The 26,423-nt window shown below is 42.0% G+C and overlaps 1 protein-coding gene and 2 long non-coding RNA genes across 6 annotated transcripts in view; 2 read left to right on the forward strand and 1 right to left on the reverse strand.

Moving 5' to 3' along the window:
• nr4a3 (nuclear receptor subfamily 4, group A, member 3) overlaps nt 1-9,083 on the reverse strand; it is a 30,255-nt gene extending 21,172 nt beyond the window's left edge. Inside the window, exons 1-3 of one of the 4 annotated variants that reach the window (XM_038797656.1) lie at nt 8,444-8,698; nt 4,567-4,734; nt 41-885 (exon numbers count right to left, since the gene is read on the reverse strand). In XM_038797656.1, the coding sequence (XP_038653584.1) occupies nt 41-883 (843 nt within the window). In that variant the 5' untranslated portion in view covers nt 884-885; nt 4,567-4,734; nt 8,444-8,698. Of the gene's footprint in view, nt 1-40; nt 886-4,483; nt 4,735-5,709; nt 5,877-8,443 lie in introns of those variants that run through there. The other 3 variants (XM_038797653.1, XM_038797654.1, XM_038797655.1) reach the window with 3 other exon arrangements.
• Nucleotides 9,084-10,161: 1,078 nt separating this feature from the next.
• LOC119966260 lies at nt 10,162-12,490 on the forward strand. Its single transcript, XR_005460710.1, has 2 exons — nt 10,162-10,491; nt 11,140-12,490. It is a non-coding gene; the product is annotated as an uncharacterized LOC119966260 (long non-coding RNA).
• Nucleotides 12,491-14,799: 2,309 nt separating this feature from the next.
• Nucleotides 14,800-17,334, forward strand: LOC119966261. The gene is made up of 2 exons (XR_005460711.1): nt 14,800-14,939; nt 15,607-17,334. It is a non-coding gene; the product is annotated as an uncharacterized LOC119966261 (long non-coding RNA).
• Nucleotides 17,335-26,423: the final 9,089 nt, after the last annotated feature.

The raw sequence follows: 26,423 nt of genomic DNA on the forward strand, positions 1-26,423 counted from the left end.
ACGTAGCATAGTGTTTGAGAAAGATGAAGGTGAACGGTACCTTAAAAAACCCTTTGCATCCCTCGCAGGTCCTCACCCCATAGTGCTGACAGGCCGCATTGTCCCCGCACACGGCACACATCCCCTCCCCAGAGGAGGAGCCTCGGTTGGGGGGAGACGGCAAGCTCTGGGCGCTCTGGCTCAGGGGCATGGGGTGAAAGCCCATGCCCGACCCTTTGACCAAATGCAGCGGGTACTGACGAGGGTCCATCACCGACTGTGCAGAAGTGCTCTCGGTTCCCATCGGCATGTTCAAGGTGGGTTCGTAACACATGTGGCTGCTGGAGGCTGGAGAGTGTGGCGGGGACTGTTTGAAGGAAAACAGCGGGAATCTGGGCGGGCCACTCTTCATAGGGGCATCTAAGATATGACCTGTGGCCATGCAAGTCTGGGTCACTGGGGGTAACGTATGAGGCTCATCCCACATGGATGTCTGTGGAGTTGTGAACTGCGGCGTGGTGGGTGTTGATGGAGGAGACTGCTTGAAGTAAATGGATGTCGATGGCATGATGTCCTCGGCTTGATGCTGGATGGATGGCTGGTAGCTGTGATGGGGGACGTCTTCCAGTTTAATGAAGGGTCTCTGTGAGGACGAAGAGTGCATCTGATACACACACGATGGTTTGAACTCGTAGCTGCCCGAGTAGCCAGTCTCCATGAAGGTGCTGAAACTGGGCAGGGAGGTGGTGGCTGTGATTTCAGTGCTGCCCAGGTCCATGCCAAACTTCATGTAGGGGGCTTCAGTATGCACCAAATCAGAGCTGTAATCCCCATAAGCGTAATTCGGAGCTGCAAAACTGGCACCTTGTGGCGAAGAGCTGTATTGGGTCTGCACACAGGGCATGTCTACAAAGAAACAAGAAAGGCTGATGTTACTAAAGTTAGCAGCACTGATCTGCCAGTGCTTCATCGCACGGTATGCATTTATACTGCGGGGAAAGGAAACTTTATTACACAAGAGATCACACCAACTGCACTTGCTGGAAATCCACATTCCTCTTTCTAACGCCAACTTTCTGGCTCCTGATTCCGTCCCTTACCAGAACAAGAACTGTAATTCACCGACACATTTTACCTTTAGGGCTAAACCGTTAACGCTAAGTGGCGTTGAGAAGAAGTCAGGTTAATATCTACACCATCTCGCTTCGTTCGCCAATGACTTAAAAGTTACTGAGAATCTGTGGTCGAAGACTCTGTCACTGTGTGACAGTGCTTTCTTTGAAATATTCCCGGGGACAATTGTATTTGGAACATTGTGCTTGTATTGCTCTGATGTGCAGCAATGTGTGCTTCCCTGGACGTTACTGTATATCTGCTTCCACCAATGTTATTATTCAAGAAAACCAGCGACAAACAGGATGAAGTTTCCCGATGAATATCCTTGCGTGTGTCTGGGATTGGAAGGTGTGGGAGTGGGGGTGGCCACTGTACAAGTGATATTTTGAAAAGTTGTTTCTTGCTGTGTAAAACACTAGGTCATTTCCGTGATCTCCCTGCTGATGGCCGGCTGCAGCCGCTCTGGACAGAGACTCCTGTGCGAGGATTTGAAGTTAGGGGTTGTCTCCTGTCAACAATAGTGGTGTGACTAAGCACAGTATCAGCACTGCATTCAGTGTGTCGTAGATGAATGGGCTTTTCCAAATATCAAGAAAGGGGCCAGTTAGAGTTAGTTACTGACTGCGTGTGTATAGATTTTATTTAAAATATTATAGTATCACATCACATGGTAGAAATTCATTGGGAAAAATAGGGACTAGGGTTGATAACATCAGTGAGCAAATTGGTTCAAGCAGAGATGCTAGTCATTTGTCAGCAAAATGCATGCTTTTTCTACATTAAGCAACTTTATCTGCATGTCTATCAAACCTGACCACCAACGACCCCTGCAGATATGCCGCTTTCATTTCTCTACACGTGAACATACAGCTTCCGATTATACAGTTCCCTATGCATGTGCAGTTTTCTGTATGTGCACAAACCTGCATAAAAGCTGGTTTTTCTCTGCATACAGATGACTAGACATAAGTAGCTTTCTCCATGTATACAAACCCCCTGATACAGGTTTCTGGCAAGACGTACATAAACCCCTGGTTATCTGCGAACTTGTTTATGCACACAAACTGCTGGATATAGGCAGGTTTCTATATGCATACAAACCGCTGGATATAGGCAGGTTTCTATATGCATACAAACTGCTGGATATAGGCAGGTTTCTATATGCATACAGACTTCTGGATATAAGCAGGTTTCTATATGCATACGGGCAAGTTTCTATATGCATACAGACGGCTGGATTTAGGCAGGTTTCTATATGCATACAGACTGCTGGATATAAGCAGGTTTCTATATGCATACAGACTGCTGGATATAGGCCGGTTTCTTTATGCATACAGACTGCTGGATATAGGCCGGTTTCTTTATACATACAGACTGCTGGATATAAGCAGGTTTCTATATGCATACAGACTGCTGGATATAGGCAGGTTTCTATATGCATACAGACTGCTGGATATAAGCAGGTTTCTATATGCATACAGACTGCTGGATATAAGCAGGATTCTATATGCATACAGACTGCTGGATATAGGCAGGTTTCTATATGCATACAGACTGCTGGATATAAGCAGGTTTCTATATGCATACAGACTGCTGGATATAGGCAGATTTCTATATTCATACAGACTGCTGGATATGGGCCGGTTTCTATATGCATACAGACTGCTGGATATAGGCAGGTTTCTATATGCATACAGACTGCTGGATATAAGCAGGTTTCTATATGCATACAGACTGCTGGATATAGGCAGGTTTCTATATGCATACAGACTGCTGGATATAGGCAGGTTTCTATATGCATACAGACTGCTGGATATAAGCAGGTTTCTATATGCATACAGACTGCTGGATATAGGCAGATTTCTATATTCATACAGACTGCTGGAAATAGGCAGGTTTCTATATTCATACAGACTGCTGGATATAAGCAGGTTTCTATATTCATACAGACTGCTGGAAATAGGCAGGTTTCTATATTCATACAGACTGCTGGATATAAGCAGGTTTCTATATTCATACAGACTGCTGGATATAGGCAGATTTCTATATTCATACAGACTGCTGGATATAGGCAGGTTTCTATATGCATACAGACTGCTGGATATAGGCAGGTTTCTATATGCATACAGACTGCTGGATATAGGCCAGTTTCTATATGCATACAGACTGATGGATATAGGCCAGTTTCTATATGCATACAGACTGCTGGACATAGGTAGGTTTCTATATGCATACAGACTGCTGGACATAGGTAGGTTTCTATATGCATACAAACTGCTGGACATAGGTAGGTTTCTATATGCATACAAACTGCTGGATACAAGCAGGTTTCTATATTCATACAGACTGCTGGACATAGGTAGGTTTCTATATGCATACAAACTGCTGGATATAAGCAGGTTTCTATATGCATACAGACTGCTGGATATAAGCAGGTTTCTATATGCATACAGACTCCTGGACGGCCCCTTCTCAACATTGCCCCTCGCCTGAGGTATGGTGATCCTCATGTTAAATCATTCCCAGTCAGCTCTCCCCCTCAAATAGGAAAGCAACCTATGGTCATCTGGGACTATGGCGACTTTACCTTACCTTTACATTCTCCTGGATATAGGCAGGTTTCTATATGCATACAAACTGCTGGATATAGGCAGGTTTCTATATGCATACAAACTGCTGGATATAAGCAGGTTTCTATAGGCATACAATCTCCTGCATATAGGCAGGTTTCTATGTGTTCATAACACTGAATATTGGCAAGTTTCTATATGTATACAGACCCAGGATGTAGGCAGGTTTCTATAGACATACAGATGCCTCGATAATCAGCAGATTTCTATATGTATTCGGAATCCTGGATTATAGGCACATTTCTATATGTACATAGATGCCTGGAAAGACAGGTTTCTATATGTATAAAGACTCCTGGATATAGGCAGATATCCATATGTATACAGGCATATTTGTATATGTATACAGACTCATGGATATTAGGCATGTCTATTTGGGGTGATCCTTATACATCCACAGGGTTCAGTTTGCATGGACCCATAGCCAACATTTGTTCTAATTCTCTGGATTGAGAATGGAGAATCCAAAGCTTCACTACCTTTTCCCATGGTCTGTATCCGCTGTGAAACATATCCGCCTCATCCTCGCAGAGTAAAAAGTACAAGTGGAGAATTGAAGCGGTAAACAAAAGGAGGCGATACAAGAAGGAAAGTAAATCCCAACAATAAGACAAGGGAACGAAAAAAAACCCGAACTTTCCCCGTGAACACTTGCCCATGTACAATAAAGCATCATCGGGCACACCACCACCCCAGCCCAGTCCACCCCAGCCCAGCCCTCAGAACAAGGTGGAGAATCTCCTGATGTTGTAACGAACCTTCACGTGTATGGTACACTTGTGCGTGTATTCTGTTGTTTACATACAACCATGTCGCCTCCAGTGTGTGCGGCAGTGTGTACCTGTGTGTGCTGAGGGAGGGTGATATTTGGCTCGCTGAATGTTGGCCCGGTGGGCTGCCAGAGGCTCGGTCACTGTGGACGTGTTGTCTCTGGGCTGGGTGCTCCCGGCTGTTCGCGGGGTTGACTCGGAGCTCCGGCTCGGCGGGGAAAGCTCTTCCGAACCAAGATCTACACAGAGAGAACAATACAGATCAGAGCTGGGGAGGGGGCAACATTGAAGCGCACAGCTTCCCTTTGTCCTGATCTTTTAAACACCAAATCCAAGACAACTAAAACATCAAATGATGGTAATAATGTATAATCCCACACTCACTCAAACACACACACACTCCTCACTCTCACACACACACACTCCTCACTCTCACACACACACACTCCTCACTCTCACACACACACACACACACTCCTCACTCTCACACACACACACACACACTCCTCACTCTCACACACACACACACACACTCCTCACTCTCACACACACACACACTCCTCACTCTCACACACACACTCCTCACTCTCACACACACACACACTCCTCACTCTCACACACACACACACTCCTCACTCTCACACACACACACACTCCTCACTCTCACACACACACACACTCCTCACTCTCACACACACACTCCTCACTCTCACACACACACTCCTCACTCTCACACACACACTCCTCACTCTCACACACACACTCCTCACTCTCACACACACACTCCTCACTCTCTCACACACACACACTCCTCACTCTCTCACACACACACACTCCTCACTCTCACACACACACACACTCCTCACTCTCACACACACACACACTCCTCACTCTCTCACACACACACACACACACTCCTCACTCTCACACACACACACACACACACTCCTCACTCTCACACACACACTCCTCACTCTCACACACACACACACTCCTCACTCTCACACACACACACTCCTCACTCTCACACACACACTCTCACACGATAGAAAAACCGAGACATGATGTTGCTACAAAACTGTAACTTTTTAAAATAATAAATCTAGAATGAAAATTCCCGCTGCTTCAAATTGACCACAAATCGCTACGATTTAAGTGACCAGTCCATAAATCAGTTCAGGACAGAGGTAAACTTCACTGAATGGATACTCAACTCAAATGGAAGAACTCTGCTCCCCTGGGTGCTCCTCCGGCGCAGACACCGAGGGTGAAGCGGTGCAGCCCATGTCACTATCCCTCAGCTCGGTCTGAGAGCGCGATGGGTTGGGAAAGTTAGCAAGATGTGAGCAGCTCTTGTGCTTTGTGCCTTGGCTCAGCCACGCAGCCTGTGCCTCTATTCTAGGGGATGTCAGTGGAGCTCCTGCGTGCCAGCCTGACGCTCACTGCACACAGTCTCAATGTGATGTCACCGGTTTGGAAACCAGGACTTGAAACGAAATGAAATGATGTATCCGCATGGTTTGGAGATCACTGGGCTAAATCACAGGATTGCAGCACATTCACAAAACGTCTGCCGTTTTAATAAAAGCGTGCCGTTTCATATTTGCTACTGTTTGTACCATTGGTGCAGGCGAACTCCACCAGTTGAACTGCAGCGCCCTCTCTCAATGTGTTTAATCTGACCGCCACTCGGCAAAAACAAACTTTACAAAGTTACCCAGCACAGGTGTCAATGTCCTTTACGCAGCCAAATGTCCATTTCACAAGGGGTCCACACACCTTTCCTGAAAATGTTCAGCCAAACATTACAATCAGCATTACATTTTATTGGATAAGACTCAGGATTTGGTGGAAATCATGATAATCCACCTCCTTTATCAGGGCAGGTATAGAACACATAACCCGCTGGTGATCGTGGTAGGAGCAATTGTACTGAAGCCTTTAATCTGGACTCTGTTCCATCCCCAATGAAACATGCAGTCTTCTTGGAAAATGTCATTGTTCAATATTACAGTGGCTCCCAATCAGAGAGCAACATCCTTTATTCTGGGGCTGAGTCGGGTATGAAACAGCGGGAAGACGTTTTTGGACAATCCTCCCCTGCCATCGGAAATATATTGTCATAACCACTTTTCACTCCCGCAGCTTCACTCACAGAATCCCGCTGCGGACAGAAATTGGCAGAAGTGGTGCCGAGTTTTGGGTTATATTATGATCCTCTCACGTTTAAAAATATCTTACGCCAAAAGAAAACGTGTTTTCCGAATAACTTTCACGTGTCGTATATCCTTAGTAGGTTGACCTATATCGTGTAGAATCCCGCTTTACTTAATTAAAAACCTTTTGCAAGGCTGTATTTAAGAATCCCAGCTTCATTCCTTTTACACAGTATTTCCCGCTCAGGATGAATCCTCTAAATCAGCTGGTTACCTAGAGAACGGGCAATGTCTCTTTAAACATCCGTCCTGTTATCAGCCTTATTACCAGCAGCCCCGTCTCCCATACAGAGTCGGGCAGTACATTAACTGGAGAAATGTTCAATGTTTTAATTTCTATTTCATTGAATTATTGCAGAAAAAAACCGACTCATTTTTCTCAATCGCGATTTCCTTTGAGAAAGTAAACTACCAACTATACTGGAAGTCAGAAATCGTCGCCCATGGCTGTGTAGAGTAATTTTAAAATATGAAAACAATATATATGTGAAATGAAAACAAATGGAGCACTCGGAGCAGTGAGTTTAGAGATAACATCAGATGTTTGTACCACCTACACAACTCAGGACCTTACCTATTCAGGGAAGTTCAGACAATGATTTAAAACTCCCCATCTCGGACACCTTACTACTCAATACTAGAAATAACATTCTTTGCAATCTCACTAACATTTCGCAGTTACGCGCGAAAATCACCACAAATGGTTAAATGAAAGAATACAAGATATAGTTAGTATGTGAACTTGCTACAATGTTTTGCTGACAGAAATTTCAGTAGATTTCACCCTTGGAATTCTACTGAGATCCCGAGGAGAAACTTGCCCAAATTCACAAACTCGCCCGTGTCACGTTATCATCTCTTGGCACCGCCTCAGAAAAATGAAGTTTTTATTCTACAGGCGATTTGGGACTTGGACTGCAAAGTAGCCTTATTGGCGTTTGCATTCACTACTTTCGACAATGCGAATGTATTTCAAAGCGATTCTGTTGAAAATTCAAGTGTAAACATCCCATGTACACACGCATAAGAACGTGCTGCACTTGCTACTACTGAATATTACTCAACAAAAAGTAAAAGTTAAACAGATCCACTTCTGAAAGTGAAACCATTAGTAAAAGAATTGCAAAAGCATTTGAAGCGAAGTCTAGGCACCTTAAATGATCACGCGTGGTGGGTTAACAAAGTCCACAGTTAGACCTGGTTATTTCTCAACTGAAACTCCGAATATCGATGGCCGTAACCCGAACCGACGTGCAAAATGATAATCAACACTAATTCCATCCCAAAGCGCTGCATTTCAACTTTATAAACAAACCAGCACTATACCCTCTTCAGAATGCGGTCGTAGTGAAGTCAAATAGACACTAAATAACTATACACTGTCACTTGAACATAGCTAATTATGCATACAGACAAGTGCAAGACAAATCGCATCTATTCAACCCATCATAGCAAACACCGTGCCTGCCTGCAGCATTACATTACCATGACAACTACCAGAAATACCTTAATACCCGCTGGTCTCCGATTGTCACACAACTCAAACCGGCTGATAAACCCATAAATTCTCAAGACACAAGGGACAGGCATCAAAGAACAAGTTCTGAAGTATGTTCCAATCAGCGCTAACAAAAAAACACATCACCGAAGCTCATTGAATTGTAGTCACTTGTTCTATAGCATACCCATTGCAACTTTTATGATGTCCAGAGAGTAACTGATTGATACGTACTTGATTGCTGTGACGGTTCCGTCTTTACAATTAAACAGCCGTCCAAGTTGCGTGTAGGCGTACAGTCCGAACCATGGATATTAGACAGAGAAACTTGTCTTTGAAATATCACTCCCAGTAAATGATTTGGCTGTAGTGCAAAATCGGATCCTTCCTCTTCACGCGAGTTCACCCAGAGAGAAAAAAGTGAGGAACTCTTCCTTTGCTCCCTTCCTCGGTTTTGTAGTCTTCTCCTCCGATTGCAATGTGCCTTTGTTTATGTGCGGACAGATAACAGTAACAATCCCCTCACTTTGTGAACGTCATTTATGTTTAAGGGAAAAGGGGGTGGGGAGCTTCGCGAAAGCTGCTCGCCTATAGGAGGAGGGCCGGTATCTCCATAAGAGCGGCTGGAATGCAGTCAACGTCAATTGTGACGCCTCCGGCTCGCGCACGTCACACGGCGTCACGTCAGCTGGCTTTTATTGTGTCTGCTCACACAGTCTCCGCTCCGGGCCCCTGGCTGGCTGACTCGCTCGCTCACGCGCCCCGCGCTCGTGCGCGCAACAGTCACGCCGTGGAAGCTTCAGCAGCAGCTGACAGCCCCTTGGACACGGGAACACAGGCACTCCAACTCTCCTCGCGCCGCTTTATTATCATTTATGAACCCCCGCGTCAGCGCGTCATTGCCCGCAGGCGCCCAATCGCTGCGCGCCGTTCCCTATGGAACACCACGCCCCCTTCCCCGTGCCCTCGTCATGACCACACCCCTCGCATTTTTTTCTCCCCGGGATTGCCGGACCAATCGGAGCGCGGGAAGCCAGGCGTGGCCACAGGGAGGGAGGGGGGAGCGGACTGGAACTTGTGCGCGTGAGAGCGCCCCGCTGACGCACGGCATTGACGCAAGTGACTGCTAAATTTAGCCACACTGGGCCAATCCATCGATTGAGATAGCACAGATCTCATTCATTTCTGGGGCGTACCGTTTATTGTAGGAACTATTTTTGTGATCCAGTGAAACCAAATATAGTTGTGGATAGGTATTTTTAGTCGTAGCTATCTCGATTAGTTAATGTTTAGAAACACTCTTGATTTTTTTTTAAACATAACCTAATTGCAGCTACTAATGGAATAATTATTATGTTAAATTCTCATAATGCCCGAATTATTTTAGATACAATACTCGGAGGCGTGAATGTTTGGGATAAAACCGATTGTGCAATTTACTTTTCACTTATCGCGGCACCTTTATGGATTGTGTTTATGTGTACAGTGGAAGTATAATTATTTTGGACGGGATGCGGCGAAAACATACATTTTATTTTAGTAAGAAATTAGAAAACGGAAGTTGGAATAAATTTTGCATCGGGGATTATTACATTTTGAACTATTTAGAATCTCCCTTTTAATTATTTTGAACAATGGACACATTCTTGTAAATATGCCAAAACGCCTTTGCTTTCACAAATTTATTACGCATTATACGCCTTGCGTATGTTTTTTTCCCCTTCAAAAATGCTGTGGAGACTCATTACGTTCGAGTTATTGCTTCATGGGATGTTCCGTTTTTTTGTTTTAAAGTGAGATTTTTTTTTGGAAAAAGAAACTGTCTTAATTCCATTGTTGCATGAAGGCGGGTGACCAATTGATGGCGAGTGGTGTTTCGGAAGCATCGCGGTTTGGCAGCTTCACCGCAGTGCCTGAGGCTTTTGGCAGGTGAGTGAGGTGGTGAACCCTTGTTCCACTTTATAAATAGGCAGACGGAAGGGAACGTTCCTATTTACGCACAGGCGCGGATTACGTAAAGGAGCGTGGTCACAATCAGGAGACGTTTGATGACGCAGGCACGCCGCCATCACTGTTAGTTCCGGCTCGCGTTCCAAAAACAAGTCTCAGCCTCCATTCTGGAGATTGCATTTTACATAAATGTTTACATTATGCAGATTTTATTTCTGATTTAAAATTCTACCCACAAAAAAATGAAAGACATTTGATGCCCGCTTCAACGGCCCGAGGGAGAAATACACTTCTTGTGCAAAGCAGTGAATTCACGGTACTAGATTTCTGTGGTGAGTAGAAAGCATGAGGTTCGTTTTAATGATCTCGCCTTATCAAGAGGCTTTTAAAAATAAAGAGAACTTGGAAATACCCCATTAAACCCCATTTTATTTCTGAAAGCACAATGCACTTGGATTCACCATAGTGACTATTCACATTCAAATAATTAAATTACTATTAATCAGTACAAGAATAACAATTATTGCATTTTAATATAACCATATACTTTCCCTCATTGTGCTTTACAATGTTTTGGAACGTGGGGAAAGAAAATCGCCGCCTGATTTTCAACATGCTCAAAAGCAACAGAAATAACAAAGCATGAAGTGGATGTTACTTAATAAAGTCGGCTGTACAGTTTCCATAGGCAGTCTCAATGATAGAAAAAACTAACAAAACAGTTTATCAATGCTTCCAATTGCCAGCATATTTTTGCACTTCATTTTATACAGATTATCACAAATTAACATTTCAACACTGTGTCAAATGTGAGCAGGTTTGAATTTATAAGGATAATTTCTTCAATGGGTTTTGGAGGCATGGGATTGACAGCAAGTTAGTTATCTAAGTGAGTGGCCAAAGTTACGTCACAAACTGTTAAGTAAAACTAGGTATTTATCTTTCTCTGATAAATAATTTGTGTTCATTTTCTGTTTCAGTTTCAATTGCTTTCTTTACCTGCCAACTTGAACTATCAGCATGGATGCCAACTACCAACAGATCAGTAGAAAATGTAATACAAGGTTGCATGAAGTCCTCCGTGAGCAGTGTGTTACATAACACATTGCAGAATAAGAAAGCTTGCATATCAAGCTGAAGTGTTAATGGTTATTGTTCAGTTAGGTTAGTGTAAATGATTTAAGATTTGCTCTCGGCTTTTAATAATAGTGTCTATCATGACGTCTGGATACCTCTATACACTTTACAACCAAATAAATACATTGTGAGATATAGTCACTTTGTGATGTAGAAAAAATATCTGAAAATGCGCAAGTATCAATTGTGTAAAGAATGATCAAAAAGTGACAATTGCAAGATTTTAAAAAATAAAATACGCTAGACTTCTGAAAAAAAAGTATTCACCTCATAAGTTGAAGCGATATTTTTTTTCTTTTGCTCTTGACCTCCTATGTATTTCTGTTATTTCTTATTTTAACTTGTATGATTAGCATGTTGCCATGACATTAATGCACAGTGCCCTTTTACAGAAACAGATATATGCTTTTTCACCTTTTGAGAGTTACTCAGTTTTTGACCATTTTGTGATGGTGCAGCTGACAATAACTCCTGATGCTATCCATATCACTAATACAGACTGTATCCAAACTTTAGGAATAACAAGTGCAGCTTTATGAAGGCATTCTTATGAAGTTCTTTAATAAGAATCTGTTAATGATCTTATCTATGATTTAACCACCAATAGAAAAGTGTTCTTTAGAAGTCTTTTGGAAGCTTTAGAATGTCAAAATGCAGTGCGTCCCATTGATGTGTGACCCAATTTGCTTATATTTCAAACAAAATATACAGAGTTTTCTCCGTCACAAGTAATGAAACATCTATTCCAAATTGAACTGTTTGCTAAAAGGTATACACTCAGAAATCTAGATTGAAAGACCTATTCTGTATATTCCACATTCTCTTTCTAAACATCATTTACTCAGTCACTCATTTCTGGTTTAATCATTGTAATTGATAAAGAGGAACTAGACACACTGGTTTATTTTAAAGACCACATTTTACAACCCAAATGATACTGAAGCACTACTGTACCGCTCATTTTCCTTACTAGCACTAAAATGTAATGTTTTTAACTTGCGTCACTCTTTGACCTTTGTAACAGATTATAAATTGATGGCCTGTTTGGAGCTCCATTGAAAAAATTACATATAATTCTATACCATACTGTGTTTAAAAAGTAACATTCATGTACAATGGCTTGGAAGTATTGAGAAAATTAATGTGTTTACTCATCAGTTTAGTTATTAGAATTAAAGCTCATTGTTAACTGTGCTGCTTGCATATTGCAAATGAAGATACTTCTCCTCAGAAGTTCAATTAAATATTCAAACTTCTTCTTTATTTTTAGTAATGCCCAATATTTCAAAACCCATGAGCCACAATAATGCTGATATTGTTTTCTCCTGCACTTTAAAAAATATATATTTGAAGTAAGTTAACATGGAGCAGACCAATGTAGACATTTTGAAAAGCTGGGTGACAAGTCATTTTTGACACAAACGTCAAGAGACGTTCAAAGAAGTCCACATAATATCACACTTTTTTTGCAAATTGGAAATATAACAAAAATCTAATAAATTAACTATAGTTATTCTGAATGTTGATGGCACAAAATGTATTTTCAATAATGCATTTATCATTTTGTATGTCCATATAATTTCTCCCGAGGAAGGTTTTTCTTTCAATTTAATATAACCCCATCCCTGTGCTGGCTATGGTAGTTCATGGACGCTTGCCTCCTTACCTTGCCCCGTGTTTAATGCTGAGTGAAGCCCCCAAAGCTATACAACCAATTCTCTCTCTAATGGAAAGAGATGCCTATGGGCCTTTATGGTTTTTGGCTAATGATCATACTATAATAGTTTCTATGGCGATCTAATGATTTTATGATTTGCAGTCAACAGTGAAAGCAACTTATATACTGCCTGTAATGTAATGAAATGTCACAGGAGTATTTTAAAACAAAAGTGCAAGACTGCATCACATAAGGAGATATTGGATTAGATGACCGAAAGCTTGGACAAAGAGAGGGGTTTTAGGGAGTATCTTAAAGATGGAAAGTGAGGTGACGAGATGTAGGGAGGAAATTCCAGAGCTTGGGCCTCGGCAACTGAAGGCGCAGTCGCCAATGGTGGAACACTTAAAATTGAGAATGCACAAGAGGACTGGGAGGAGATTACAGAGATGATGATGATTGGGGGGGGGGGGGGGGGGGGGGGGGGTAGTTGGCAAAGTCAACATTTTAAAGTCAAGACATTACTTGACCTGAACTCAATGTAGGCCAGTGATCACAGAGGTGATAGGGAATGGGACTTGCTGTGGGTAAGAAATGGGCAGCAACGTTTTGGGTAACCTCAAGTTTATAAAGGGTAGAATGTGGGAGACCAGCCAGGATTGTATTGTAATAACCAAGGCTAGAGGTAATTAATGAGGTTTTCAACAGCAGATGAGCTGTGATGAGTGAAGTTAGGTGACGTTACAGAGGTGGAAATATAGGATTGGAAGTTCATCTCAGCATCAAATCTGATACCACAAGGTTGAGTGCAGAATAGTTTAATGTTGCTGGGGTGAGGGATGGAATTGCTGGCTAAGGAACAGAATTTGGAGTGGGGACTGAGACAATGGCTTCGCCCTCTGAATACCTAACTGAAGGAAATGTCTGTGCATCAATACTGGAGATGGAATAAACAATCTAATAATTTAGAAATAGTGGAGGAGTCGAGAGAGGTGGTAGTAAGGTACAGCTGGATGTTGTCATGTGAAAACTATCACTGCTCATGGATGATGTCACCAAAACGGTAGCATGTAGGTGAGTAATAAGAGGGGCCAATGATATAGACCCTTTGGGGTCATCAGAGATAATGGTGAGGGAGCAGGAAGATAAGTCATTACCAGTAATTCTGAGTACGCTTAGATAGATACAAATGATCAAAAGGAAACCGATTTTTGACGAAGATCTTGATTTAAGTTTACTTGAAGGGAGTGAATGCTGCGTTACAGGACTCGACAGGTGTGATCTCCCTACACAGGGGCCCTGAAGCAGAAGTATATTCTAAAATATCTTGCTGCCGCCGAAACAAAAGTGACAAGGGGCAGTATATGAAGCAAAGTAGACTCCTCTGAAATGAGGCAACAGGGACGCATTATCGAAAACCATTAATGTTCAGTATCGTTCCCCATGCCTTATCTGCGAAGACTTCACTGCTGAGGAAAGGACTGTTCATTTGCATGCACTTATGCAGCACACCAATCTAAATCATTAAGTCAGTGGCAATTCTAAGTGCACTTCGAACGATTCAAATATTGTCATTTGAAATCGCTGGTATTTGGGAAACAAACGAGCGCTTTGTCCGGTCGGCGTAGGACAGAAGTAAGCGCCGCTCACCAGCTAGTTTTTCAATGTCAATAAATCCAGGCGGGTCCTGAGTCCTAAAGTAGAGCGATTGATGCGCGTACATGGTGGATTTAATTTCTATAAACAAGAACACCGATGTTGCAGCGTCCCTTACATAAAACCGAGGTAACCCTGCTACAAAGAGACGTTCACCGCTCGACGTTCACCAGCTTTTCACAGGAGCCGTCACCCCCCCCCCCCCCCCCCAAACAAGGGTCACTCATTTTAGAGCTGGAGTGAAATGGGATGGAATAAGTAGATCTTTATGAGCAACGCCATGTTTGGGGAAGACATTTGAAAAACAACTGTGTATTTGTACCATAGCAGGTAGAGTGATTTTAATTATCTAAATCTGCAGGAGAGTGGGCTATCTATCTCAAGTTGGCATTCTTATGACAGGAACAAGACCAATATGAAGACAGAACAGAATGTGCTCTCTCTTCATTACCTCCCAGATCCTGCAATGCTGTAATGAACAACCTATGAAATGCCCTGAGATATTTCTTTACTTTCTTTACAGTTTATCATCCTGTAAATGATTTATTGGGTAATCTGTGCAAATGCGTGAAACATTTACGGATCTAATAATATTAAAAGCGCATATTACTACCCCAGGTTAATGACAAAGTTTCGTGTGCAGTAGTCTCCCTCCAAATATTGGTTTATTCCTTAGGATCCTCTTGTCTTCCGAATCGTAATGCCAACTAAAAGGAACGAACATCAATGTTATTGCAGATGGCATGTTTTAAGTTAGTGTACAGCAGTATTCACAACGCGCGAGAAATGGAATGAGAAAACACTGAATTATTGTGCACTCTCAGTGCGTCTTTCCCGAGGTGGTGGAAGTGTGATTCTGTGACAATTGACAAGTTTAGTGACTTGGAGATTGGCCTTCCCGCCCCCGAAATTCGGGCTCCAATCTAACCCAGACCAACGTCCTATACAAAATGCGGCTGGATAGTTTCCATCCACTAATTGGCTTTCTCACTCACAGAAGTTCGAGGATGACTGCTGTGGTAAATGGAGACGATGCTATGATAGATTGAAGAAGGGCTTTTCAGCAATGAAACCACGAATTGCGGAAGACTGTGCAGATCTGGAAACACCTATGGAGGAGAAAAACCGTGGGCCGTGGAAATATTAACAGTTTCTCTCTCCACAGTAGCAGACCTGATAGGTATTTCTGGCACACTATTGTTTTTATTTCACATTTCCAGCATCTGCAGCATTTTGCTTCTGCGTAGATACTTTTCCGGGTTTGGGGCGATTTTGGCAGAGCTTTCCCCTGCACTAAAGTGAGTGGGGAATATTTGATGCTGACGTTGAGTGTTTGAATATCCTTCGCTTGATTAGAGTAAACACATAAAATACATAGTAAGAGCTTTTAATTTGGGTTCCCTGAGGATTCCTAGACCTTCGGATTCCCTTTTCTCTATTCGTGGCCAATTAAGACTCACGGTGTTTGCCATTCCTAAAGTTTTCAAATTTTGGTTACCTGGGCAAATGTTGCAATGATGTGATTTCCATTACAAGAACACAATTGTCTTGCTTACTCATTCATTGTTTGTATGTACATCCTTTTATCACTATTAAATTTAACTCACCTACTCGCAATATCCCCACAAAATAACAAGGATCCCCTTGAAAACTGATTACAGTTTTCATATGCAGTTATACAGAATGTCATTAGTCCAGGACACAATTACAGGAACACAGTCATTGATGTTGGGTCACTGCTTTATCTAACAAATGACATATAAATGCAAATTCTAATAGCATGAGTAGGTTTTAGAAATTTCACTTGGATATTCAAAGTGATTCTTTACAAGTATTCCACCAAATTAACATTTTAGATGGTGCCTATAGTTTTAAAAAGTATCACATTTCCAGGGAAGATCAAGATATCGGAAATCATGTTAGGCATATTTTCTTCTCACATCTAATTTAAAAAAAATAGATGTGAATGCAAACGGTGTTTAACTCGAGCCATTTATTTGTTCTGAAAAAGTGGGATCCATCATTATCTTATACAGTCTGGCACTGGAACTGGAGGAAGGTTGAGGAAATGGCACAAAGAAAGGAAGTTAGGGCAACTTTTGTTAAAATAAAACCATTAAAAAAGTTTACAATGATTCAATTTATTACCCAATGCTTAGAGAGAATTGGCACTCGATCATTTACAAAACCACTTAGTCCTATTACGTAGGATTATCCACTGGCACTGATATGTGAGAACTATACAGAGTGCAATATTATCAGTAACATAACTTCAAATGGATAGCGGAAAGGGAATTACAAGGCAATAACTCAGTCAAGGTAATGACATCATAGTCTCCAAGGGAAGTGAGATGCCCTTCAATCTTGTTGCAATGACCATAATATCTCTTCAGCCATTATCACAACTTAAATAGCCTTTGGATAGAAGCCCAACTTTCAGTTCCCTTATGAACTTCTCTTATTTATGCAGAGGTTAAAATTGTCGTAATGTGTTGCCCTACATGTCCTTGTCATAATTTGCCCTCCGCAGAAGCAAATAGTTATTAAGGATACAATGCATTGATGGATACATTGTATAACATATCATGTAAAACATCATGTAGGGAAAAATGAATAATATGTACAATATGGGATATATTTGAGCTTGTAGAAAAGTTCAGTGATATAAATTTTGTTGTCAAAATACAAATGTAACTTTTTAATTAAAATAATAACTTCTATTGTCTGCTTTTCAGTTGTGTGCTAATTATTATGTTTGCCACATTATTGAATAACCTTTGGTCTTCTGATTGCTCTCTTCAAGGACTTCCCAACTCCTTTAAAAAAATTTTTTAGAGTACCCATTTCATTTTTTCCAATTAAGGGGCAATTTAGCGTGGCCAATCCACTTACCCTGCACATCTTTGGGTTATGGGGGTGAAACCCATGCAAACATGGGGGGAATGTGCAAACTCCACGCAGTCGGTGACCCAGAGCCGGGATCGAACCTGAGACTTGGGCGCCGTGAGGCAGCAGTGCTACCACTGCATCACCATGTTACCCTCGACTTCCCAACTCCTTGGATTAAACATCTCTTGGCTTTTGGCTGATGCAACAGTAAAGCTACTCATACATGGAGTAACTTTATTATTGTAATATTAACTTTAATGAGCACAAATATGTACACCTGATGAGTGGGCGTGAGGAGTGATGAGTAACACTTACAAACTCAATGATGGGAGGGGGGATTTTAAAACTACAGAAGGTAATTTCAGTCTCAGTTAGATTATTAACCACTATTCTATCCTTGACCTGAGGTTGCATCAGGTGGATGTGTATCGCATCACATCTGCTGATCAGCTTGGAGATGTGAAACATGGAAGCAAAATTAATTGGTACAACTGAGTTGAGATAGCTAATTGTGACTCAGTGGACCACTGGGTCTCCCATGTAATTCCATCCCCCCTGCTTGGCAGGCACCTTCAGATTAATGATGGGGCCAAGTTTATCACTTGGGTTCTGCCTGCAGCAAAAGCAGATGATTGACCATGTGTCTGAGCACTCTAAACTGAGAGCTGACTTGCAATGTACTTTATCATTGTACTTTTGCATAGGAACAAGAGTATGCCATTCAGCCCCTTGAGCTTAGAAAACAAGGGTGATCTGTACAGGAGCTATATTTACCTGCCATTGCTCAATTTATCTTACCTTTATCAAACAAAGTACTGTTTTTTGTCAATTGATCCATCATTCATAGCCTTTTAGGAGAGCAAGTTTCAGATTTCCAATACATTTTGTGTGGACAAATGGCCCAGCTCTAAATTTAACATTTACGATCTTTTGTTCTTAATACCCTGATCAGCGCAGATGGCTTTCCTCTATCTACTCGATATAAACTTTTAACATTTTAAGCACCTTGATTCGGTCAACCAGAACCGAACATAGTTTTCCTGATGGGGTCTGATCAAAGCTCGTACAATTGAACCATAATCTCCTCACTTTCGAATTCCAATACCCTGAGATTCAAATATATTTAACAGGGTTTGAGTACCCAATTATTTTTTTCCTAATTAAGGGGCAATTTGGCGTGGCCAATCCACCTACCTGCATATCTTTGGGTCTGGGGGTGAGACTCATGCAGAAACAGGGAGAATGTATAAACTCCACATGGACAGTGACCTGGGGCCGGGATTGAACCTGGGTCCTTGGCGGCATGAGGCAGCAGTGCTAACCATTGCACCACCATGCTGTCCCATTTAGCAGGGTTTTAATAAATAAGACCAAAATAATTCAATTGGATGTTTAAGAAATCGCAAACAGTCAATAACTCTGCAGTACTTTATGGTAGACATGCTATGGCTGAAGAGTGACTGACAATAGTTCACACTTTTTCCTTTGCTCACTTTACACTATTGTCCATTAACAACTGCTGAAGGGAACATGTCAACAACTTAGACATGGCTTTATAAGCAAACTGTTACCATGTGACCTTGTTTTGGAATTTATTGGAAAACATCCACTTTTAAACATTTTGAATCATACATTGTTGTAGAGCCACAATTTTAAAATAATAATGAACATTCCCAAATTAAGATATGGAAAAACATTGCTGCAAATAGTTGCATCGTTTTCATTTTTGTTTCTTTCATCTTGTAGGTGAACTTGCACAAAAGTTATTTTATCAATTGATTTTGACGCCATTTAATAAGGTCAGACAATTATGTCAGGGTTTGCCCTGTTTGTGATCCCAAAACTGAATCTAGGCAGGTAGGATTGGCTCTTGATAGGGTGCTAACATGGCTTAAGTTCTGACAATGCTTTGTTGATAATAAAAATATATTAAAACCTAATACTTCCATTTCACAATACACAGCAGTGGAAAAGTGCTTCTATTTTAAAGTCAGACTTTGGATAAGGCAAATTCAGGCCTCAATATTGAATGGGATTTCATCAAAAATGGCAGGGAAATGGTTTGGTGTTCTTTGCTGTTGTATCATCACTCAAACTCAAACAATCCCTTATTGTGAAAGCACATAGCTGCCCTTTACCACCCAGTCAATGAGAGATTGGCCGTTAGCTTATCTGACTGGGTACCTGTGTGCATATCAAATAATCTCTGATCCAGGAAAATGGGTCCCATTTGAGGTCAACTAAAGAGCAGGCAGAAGTTCTTCTCAACCGGAACTGCTACCTCAGTAATGGAAATCCAGATCCTTCTACCAGCTGCCCCTTAGAAATTTCTCAACACTTGGTATGATCAGTTAGTTTGCTGCAGTATCTTACTGTGAAATTAGGGTGCAAAGCTTCCATTACAGTGATACTCTACATTCAGTATTGATTTACTTGAGTAGTGAAAGCTGATTAACTCAGTGGTGTTTTCAGTGGTTGACTGTGGACAGAGCTGGAATGAGATTATGCCAACTTGTTCTACTGGACTGAATCACAGACATCAGATTATAAAGAGCTCCATGTGTTATACAGAAAAAATAGAAATGCACCCAAATTGTGGAACCCAAATAATTTAAAAATAGTATGATTTAGCAATACTGTGGTAGATTTTAGTCTTCAGTTCTTGGGCAGTAATCTGCAGACAGTGGGCTAAATTGCTGGCTTGTAATGCAGAACACAGCCAGCAGCGCGGGTTCAATTCCCGTACTAGCCTCCCTGAATAGGCGGCAGAATGTGGCAACTAGGGGCTTTTCACAGTAACTTCATTGAAGCCTATTTGTGACAATAAGTGATGATTATTATTAATTTCCCTGCTCTTTATCTCCCACTATCTGCAGTTAAGTATCATCCATCCTTTAATTGAGCCACCTGCCATGTGTTAATGAAAACACCATTGCTTAAAAGTTAACAAAATAGTGAATTTCAAAGCAAACGCCATGGCCTGAATTTTATACTGGAGGTGAGCTCTGGGCAGAGGGGCTGTTGTGATGTTGGGGAATCTGAAAGAATGCGTTTTCTAAATGTGCTGCTAACTTCAGATTAAATGTTTTGCTATTGGGTGCTGCACATAACCAGCCTGATTGACAAGCTGATCTGTAGAATGGGAAGACTTCTTCGCAAGGCTGGGGCCTAGGAGAGCAGGTAGGTATAGTGCAAGAGGTTATCGGGGGGGAGGAGTCTAGAGGATGTGGTTCACTGGTTAGATGGTTGGGCTTGGAGGAAACATTCCACCTTCTCCTTGAACCCAGAAACTGCCATGAAAGCACTCACCTAATGGTTCGGAGCATCCCACCTCCTTTCAGCTGGTTTGGGAATGCTGGCTGTCTGTAGTTAAAATAGAATGACTTGTTACAAACAAAGCAAGAAGCTTCATTATAACAATGACCAACACGAATCCTGCAAGCAGATCAGTTACCAAACCTAAAACTGAAACCGCATTGATTTGGTTCCTGTTCCAGAAGTTTTGCATTTTAACCAATGTCATGACCCCCAAAGAAATCATTTTTGGGATTTAAGATTTAGCCCTATAAATGAATGATGCTTTAAAGTGCCCAATTTCTTTTTCCAATTAAGGGGCAATTTAGAGAGGCCAATCCACCTGCCCTGAACACCTTTGGGTTGTGGGGGTGAAACCCACGCAGACACGGGGAGAATGTGCAGACCCCACAGGGACAGGGACCCGAGGCCGGGATCGAACCCGGGTTCTCAGCACTGTGAGGCAGCAGTGCTAACCACTGTACCACCATGCTGCCCCAACACTTGGACTTCTAGTTCCCCAATTTTCACCTCTCTTGAATTTCATGATGAGCTAAGGATTCACAGAAAGCAATTATCTTTAGTTCCTCCCCCAAGTGAGTTTAGAGAGTGAGTATTTGACTATATGAGAACAATTCAAATAACCAACAACTTAAATAATTATTTCATCCAGACCAATCACCAGGGACATTGTTGTAGATTAAATTCTGTTTTAATGAATGAGATTTCAAGATTTTCTTCATTTTAAGATTGCATTTTATAAAACCTGTTTCCTGTGAAAATCAAAACCTCTGGTCATTTGTAGAAAATTTGCAACCTCTGTCCAGACTGAGATTTGCAGCTTCTCCGCATGTGAACAAGTGTTCCAATTCTGGGCATGTATACTCAGCGCTTGAACTCTGCATACCATGCATACCGTGGATGCAGGAGTTGAGTACAGGAGCAAGGATATCTTACTGCAGCTGGACAGAGCCTTGATGAGACCACAACTGGAGAATTGTGTTTTGGTCTCCTCAGCTAAGAAAGGATATATTGTCCATAGAGGCAGGACAGTGATGATTCACTTGACAGATTCCTGAGATGGCAGAAGTGCATTATGACTGGACCTGTATTCGCTGGAAATTAGAAGAATGAGAGGGGATCTAATTGAAACGTATAACATTCTGAAAGGACTGGACAGACTGGATACAGATGTTGTTTCCTCTGGCTGGGAGGGGGTCCAGAGAAGGGCTCACAGTCTCAGGATATAGGGTAGACCATTTAGGACTGAGATGAGGCGAAACCTCTTCACTCAGAGAATGTAATTCTCTGTGGAATTCTCTACCGCAGAAGGCTGTTGAGGCCAAATCACTGAATATATGTAAGGAGAAAATATAGATTTCTAAACTCTGAAGGTGTCATAGAATCATAGAATTTACAGTGCAGAAGGAGGCCATTTGGCCCATCAACTCTGCACCAGCCCTTGGAACGCGCACTCCACACCTCCATCCTATCCCCGTAACCCCACCTTATCTTTTTGGACATTAAGGGCAATTTAGCATGGCCAATCCACCGAACCTGCACATCTTTGGACTGTGGAAGGAAACTGGAGGAAACCCACGCAGAAATGAAGAGAATGTGCAGACACCGCGCAGGCAGTGACCCAAGCCGGGAATCGAACCTGGGACCCTGGATCTGTGACGCAACAGTGCTAACCACTGTGATACCGTGCCGCTCACGTGTCTAGTGCTGAAATATGGTGTTGAGCTGGAGGATCAGCCACGACGATGCTAGGGGGAGCGTGGTTAGCACTGTGGCTTCACAGCGCCACGGTCCCAGGTTCGATTCCCGCTTGGGTCATTGTCTGTGCGGAGTCTGCACGTTCACCCCGTGTCTGCGTGGGTTTCCGCCGGTGCTCCGGTTTCCTCCCACAGTCCAAAGATGTGCAGGTTAGGTAGTTTGGCCAAGCTAAATTGCTCTTAGGTTAGATGGGGTTGCTGGGTTACAGGGATAGGGTGGAGGTGTGGGCTTATTTCCAAGAAATAGGGTGCTCTTTCCAAGAGCTGATGCATACTCGATGGGCCGAATGGCCTCCTTCTGCACTGTAAATTCTATGATCTATGAATGGCAGAGCAGGCTCAAAGGGCTGACTGGCTTATTTCTGCTCCTATGTTCTATCTTTCTATGTTTCATACACTGAGCTTTCTTTACGTGTGCATGAAAGCAGATTAGGGGGAACCTTAAGGCAATTTAAAGAGGAGTGTCTGGAGACAAGACGAGGCACTGATTTCTGTTGAGCAATTGCTGACACATAAACAGGAATTGGGTAACACTGATTTTCAGTGGGAAATGTTGACAGTCAGCATATATGATTTAAATGAAGCTCTCACACATTGCACAATGCAAGCAGGGATCTGGCACCATACATCTCCATCCTGTTTCATTACTTTTGCTCGGCATTCCTGTGCCTATTGCCACAGCCCATGCAGAATGGAAAACGCCTGCTTATTTTTCATTCGAAGAGTGGCAGCACAAGCTAACATTACCAGATATAGTTTTCAATGAAAACTCAGTTCAAATCTACGTATAGAGTAAACCTATGTGAATAATCTGCAAACAAGCATCAGATTTCTTCTCAAACCCTTAAATTATGAACAGAATTTAAAAAAAAATGAGAGTAGCCAGTTCTTTTTTTCCCAATTAGAGGGCAATTTAATATGGCCAATTCACCTACCCTGCACATCGTTTTTGGGTTGTGGGGGTGAGACCCACCCAGACATGGGGAAAATGTACAAACTCCACACGGACAGTGACCCAGGGCTGGGATCGAACCCGGATCCTTGGTGCTGTGAACTGTGAACAGGATTGATCGTTTGTCAGTGATTTCCACATGTGACAATTTTAAACAAAGAATGAAATTCTCTCGGATATAACAGAACTTCAGTTCTTTTGGTATGCAGATTATGTTGGTGGACAATGAACCAATTCAAATGAACAAGTATATAGGTCATAAATTCTGATTAAATTTCCTTAGTGAATCAATTTTCAAAATGACTGGATGGGATTTAATGGCACCCCAGAAGCTGGGCTGGGAGATGGCATGTGTGAAAAATCAGGAGGAATGTCAGGAGGTTGGTGCCCATTATTTTCCTGTCGCTGCTGGCGCTTTACGAGTGGGAGTAAGATGGAGGACGTTCCTGCCACACTGAGGCCAATTGAGACTCTTAATTAGCCAACTAAGGGCCACTCAAGGGCCTCTTCCCACCCGCTCCTGGAATTTACCAGTCATGGGTGAGAAATTAGCCACATGGGCAGATAAATACTAGTAGCCGCCCGATGGGCTCAGGGTGGGACCTTCCTGATTGGGCATCTTGTGGTCCATGGAGACCCCCTCCCTCCCGTGGCAAGGGTTGCCCTTGTTATGTTCCAAGTTGAGGTTGTAACTGGACAGGAAGATCCCAGAATGGAACTCTGGGTCAAAAAGACCAAAACTTTCACAGGATCGCTAATTAGTTTTAACAACAGGAAAAATACATTTATTAAACATGAAAAGTTGGATGATTATACAATTCTCCTTTCTCCAACCTTAGCTTAAACATTACACACAAATCAAAAGATTAAAATGGATTACAAAGTACATCTTAAGCTATAATGGTCTAATTAACACAAAAAGTCACTTTTAAGCAAACTAAATGACTGTGGTTAAATACACATACTCTGCTCTGAACCCAAGATAGTGTCTGTGCATCTCTCCTCAGAATCTTCCCAGATGATAATCACATGAGAGTTTCCAAACTCCACTCCCAAAAACACACTTTAAAATTTTCTTTCATAATAATGCTTTTCCTTCGCAGTTTGCATTCCAAAATCTGGACCAGGCTTTTCAAATTATATTTTTAAACAAAACTTCCGCTCCACTTTTAACAGTTAACACAGTCTAGGATTTTACACAAACCCCTTTAGGATTTTTTTTTTGTCTTGCCTGCTATGCAAACTGCTCACAATTCCTTTAAATCTCAATTCTCAGACTGTAAACTGCTTACTGCAATTGTGTCTTTAACTCAGAACATTTTGTTTACTCTTCCTTGGATTATTCGAAACAATACCTTGGTCACGTAACTCTGAGACTTCTTGGATACTTCTCTTAATTTCTCTAGTTTCCTTAACTAGCTGGACTTCAGATTTCCAGCTTCTGTTTTCCTAACCATTACTCCACAGCATGGCTTTTCTTCTAGCAAGACTGAGTGAAATGTTCTTTCTTTAGCCTTATAAAACCGACTGCTTCTAGTAGTGCTGTGGGAGCTGCCTCTCTCTCACTGCCTATCTCCAACTCAATTAAATCAGCTAAAAATCCTTACTAGAGCCTCCAGTTGCTAAACAACCCATACATATTTATACCTTTTTTTATTCTTCATGCCCTCTCTAAGCACAAATACAATTGGAACTCAACTAACCCCACAAATACAAACACCTTTGTCTAGCATGAATCAAGCTATAGATTTTCCCCTTCCAGGCACAGACACATTAAATTAAATCCACTTAAAATATTAAGGTAAACCTTATTTCTAATGTTTACCAGTGCAAACATAAATCCCTGAAAACTACTTTGGTTTTCCTCCCACTTCGAAAGACCCTGCCCTTTCCCGCATGAATGACGGCACTGCTCGGGCTAAAGGTCTCCTGACTCTCCAATTAATGAGAAGTTCCTGGAGATGGGACCCAATCCCTTAAAGGACAGCAGCACTGCTGCACACAAGTGCAGTCGGTTCTTCCAGAACTGGCGAAGGTAGGATTGCCCCCAACCTTCTAGCCACTGAACTGACACCCATTAAATCCCAACTAGTATTACAGTGAAAATTATTTTGCACTGTTTGTTCCAAAATACTTTAGTGCCATTTTAAAATAAAAGTTTAGTGTTTCCCATTTAGTTATGTACTGCCTGAGGCGGAGTCAAAAATCAGCATGAAGTCAACTGATTGTTCATGTGCAGAAGATACTTTGAAATAATTCTGGTGCAATCTCACATGATTGACCAGGCATCAAATCTCACAATGATTTCTCAGTAAATTATAATATGCAGAAAAATGCTTACAAATGCAGTGTATGAGTGTGAAACAATAACAATTGACAAGTATGGAGTTAAGTTTGATCCTGGTGTCCAAAGTCATGCACTTTTGAGGATGATTTTGTGGATAATGATCAGCATTACTGGGCCTCCTAGCTCAGGAATACTAAAGCCACTTATTCATACCAATTCGAATTCCGATATTAATTCAGCAGAAACTAAGGTGAAACCTGAGTTCCCCTCATTGGACTGATTCAATATTCTGCAACGGGCAACACAGTGGCATGGTGGTTGGCACTCTGCTTCACAGAACCAGGGACCAGATTCAGTTCTGGTCTCAGGTGACTGTGGGCAGTTTCTAAGTTCATCCCGTGTCTCTGGGTGGTCCGGATTATTTCCACAGTCCAAAGATGTGTAGATTAGGTGGATTGGCCATGTTAAATTGATCCTGAGTGGTTAGGTGGGGTTATGATCATGGGGTGGGGAGTGGGCCTAAGTAGGGTGTTCTTTGAGAGGGTTGGTGCAGACTCAATAGGCCGAATGACCTCCATCTGCACAGTAGGGATTCTATGATTTTATGAACCCAA

This window comes from Scyliorhinus canicula, chromosome 5 (assembly GCF_902713615.1).
Source record: "Scyliorhinus canicula chromosome 5, sScyCan1.1, whole genome shotgun sequence".
In the NCBI taxonomy this organism is placed as follows: domain Eukaryota; kingdom Metazoa; phylum Chordata; class Chondrichthyes; order Carcharhiniformes; family Scyliorhinidae; genus Scyliorhinus; species Scyliorhinus canicula.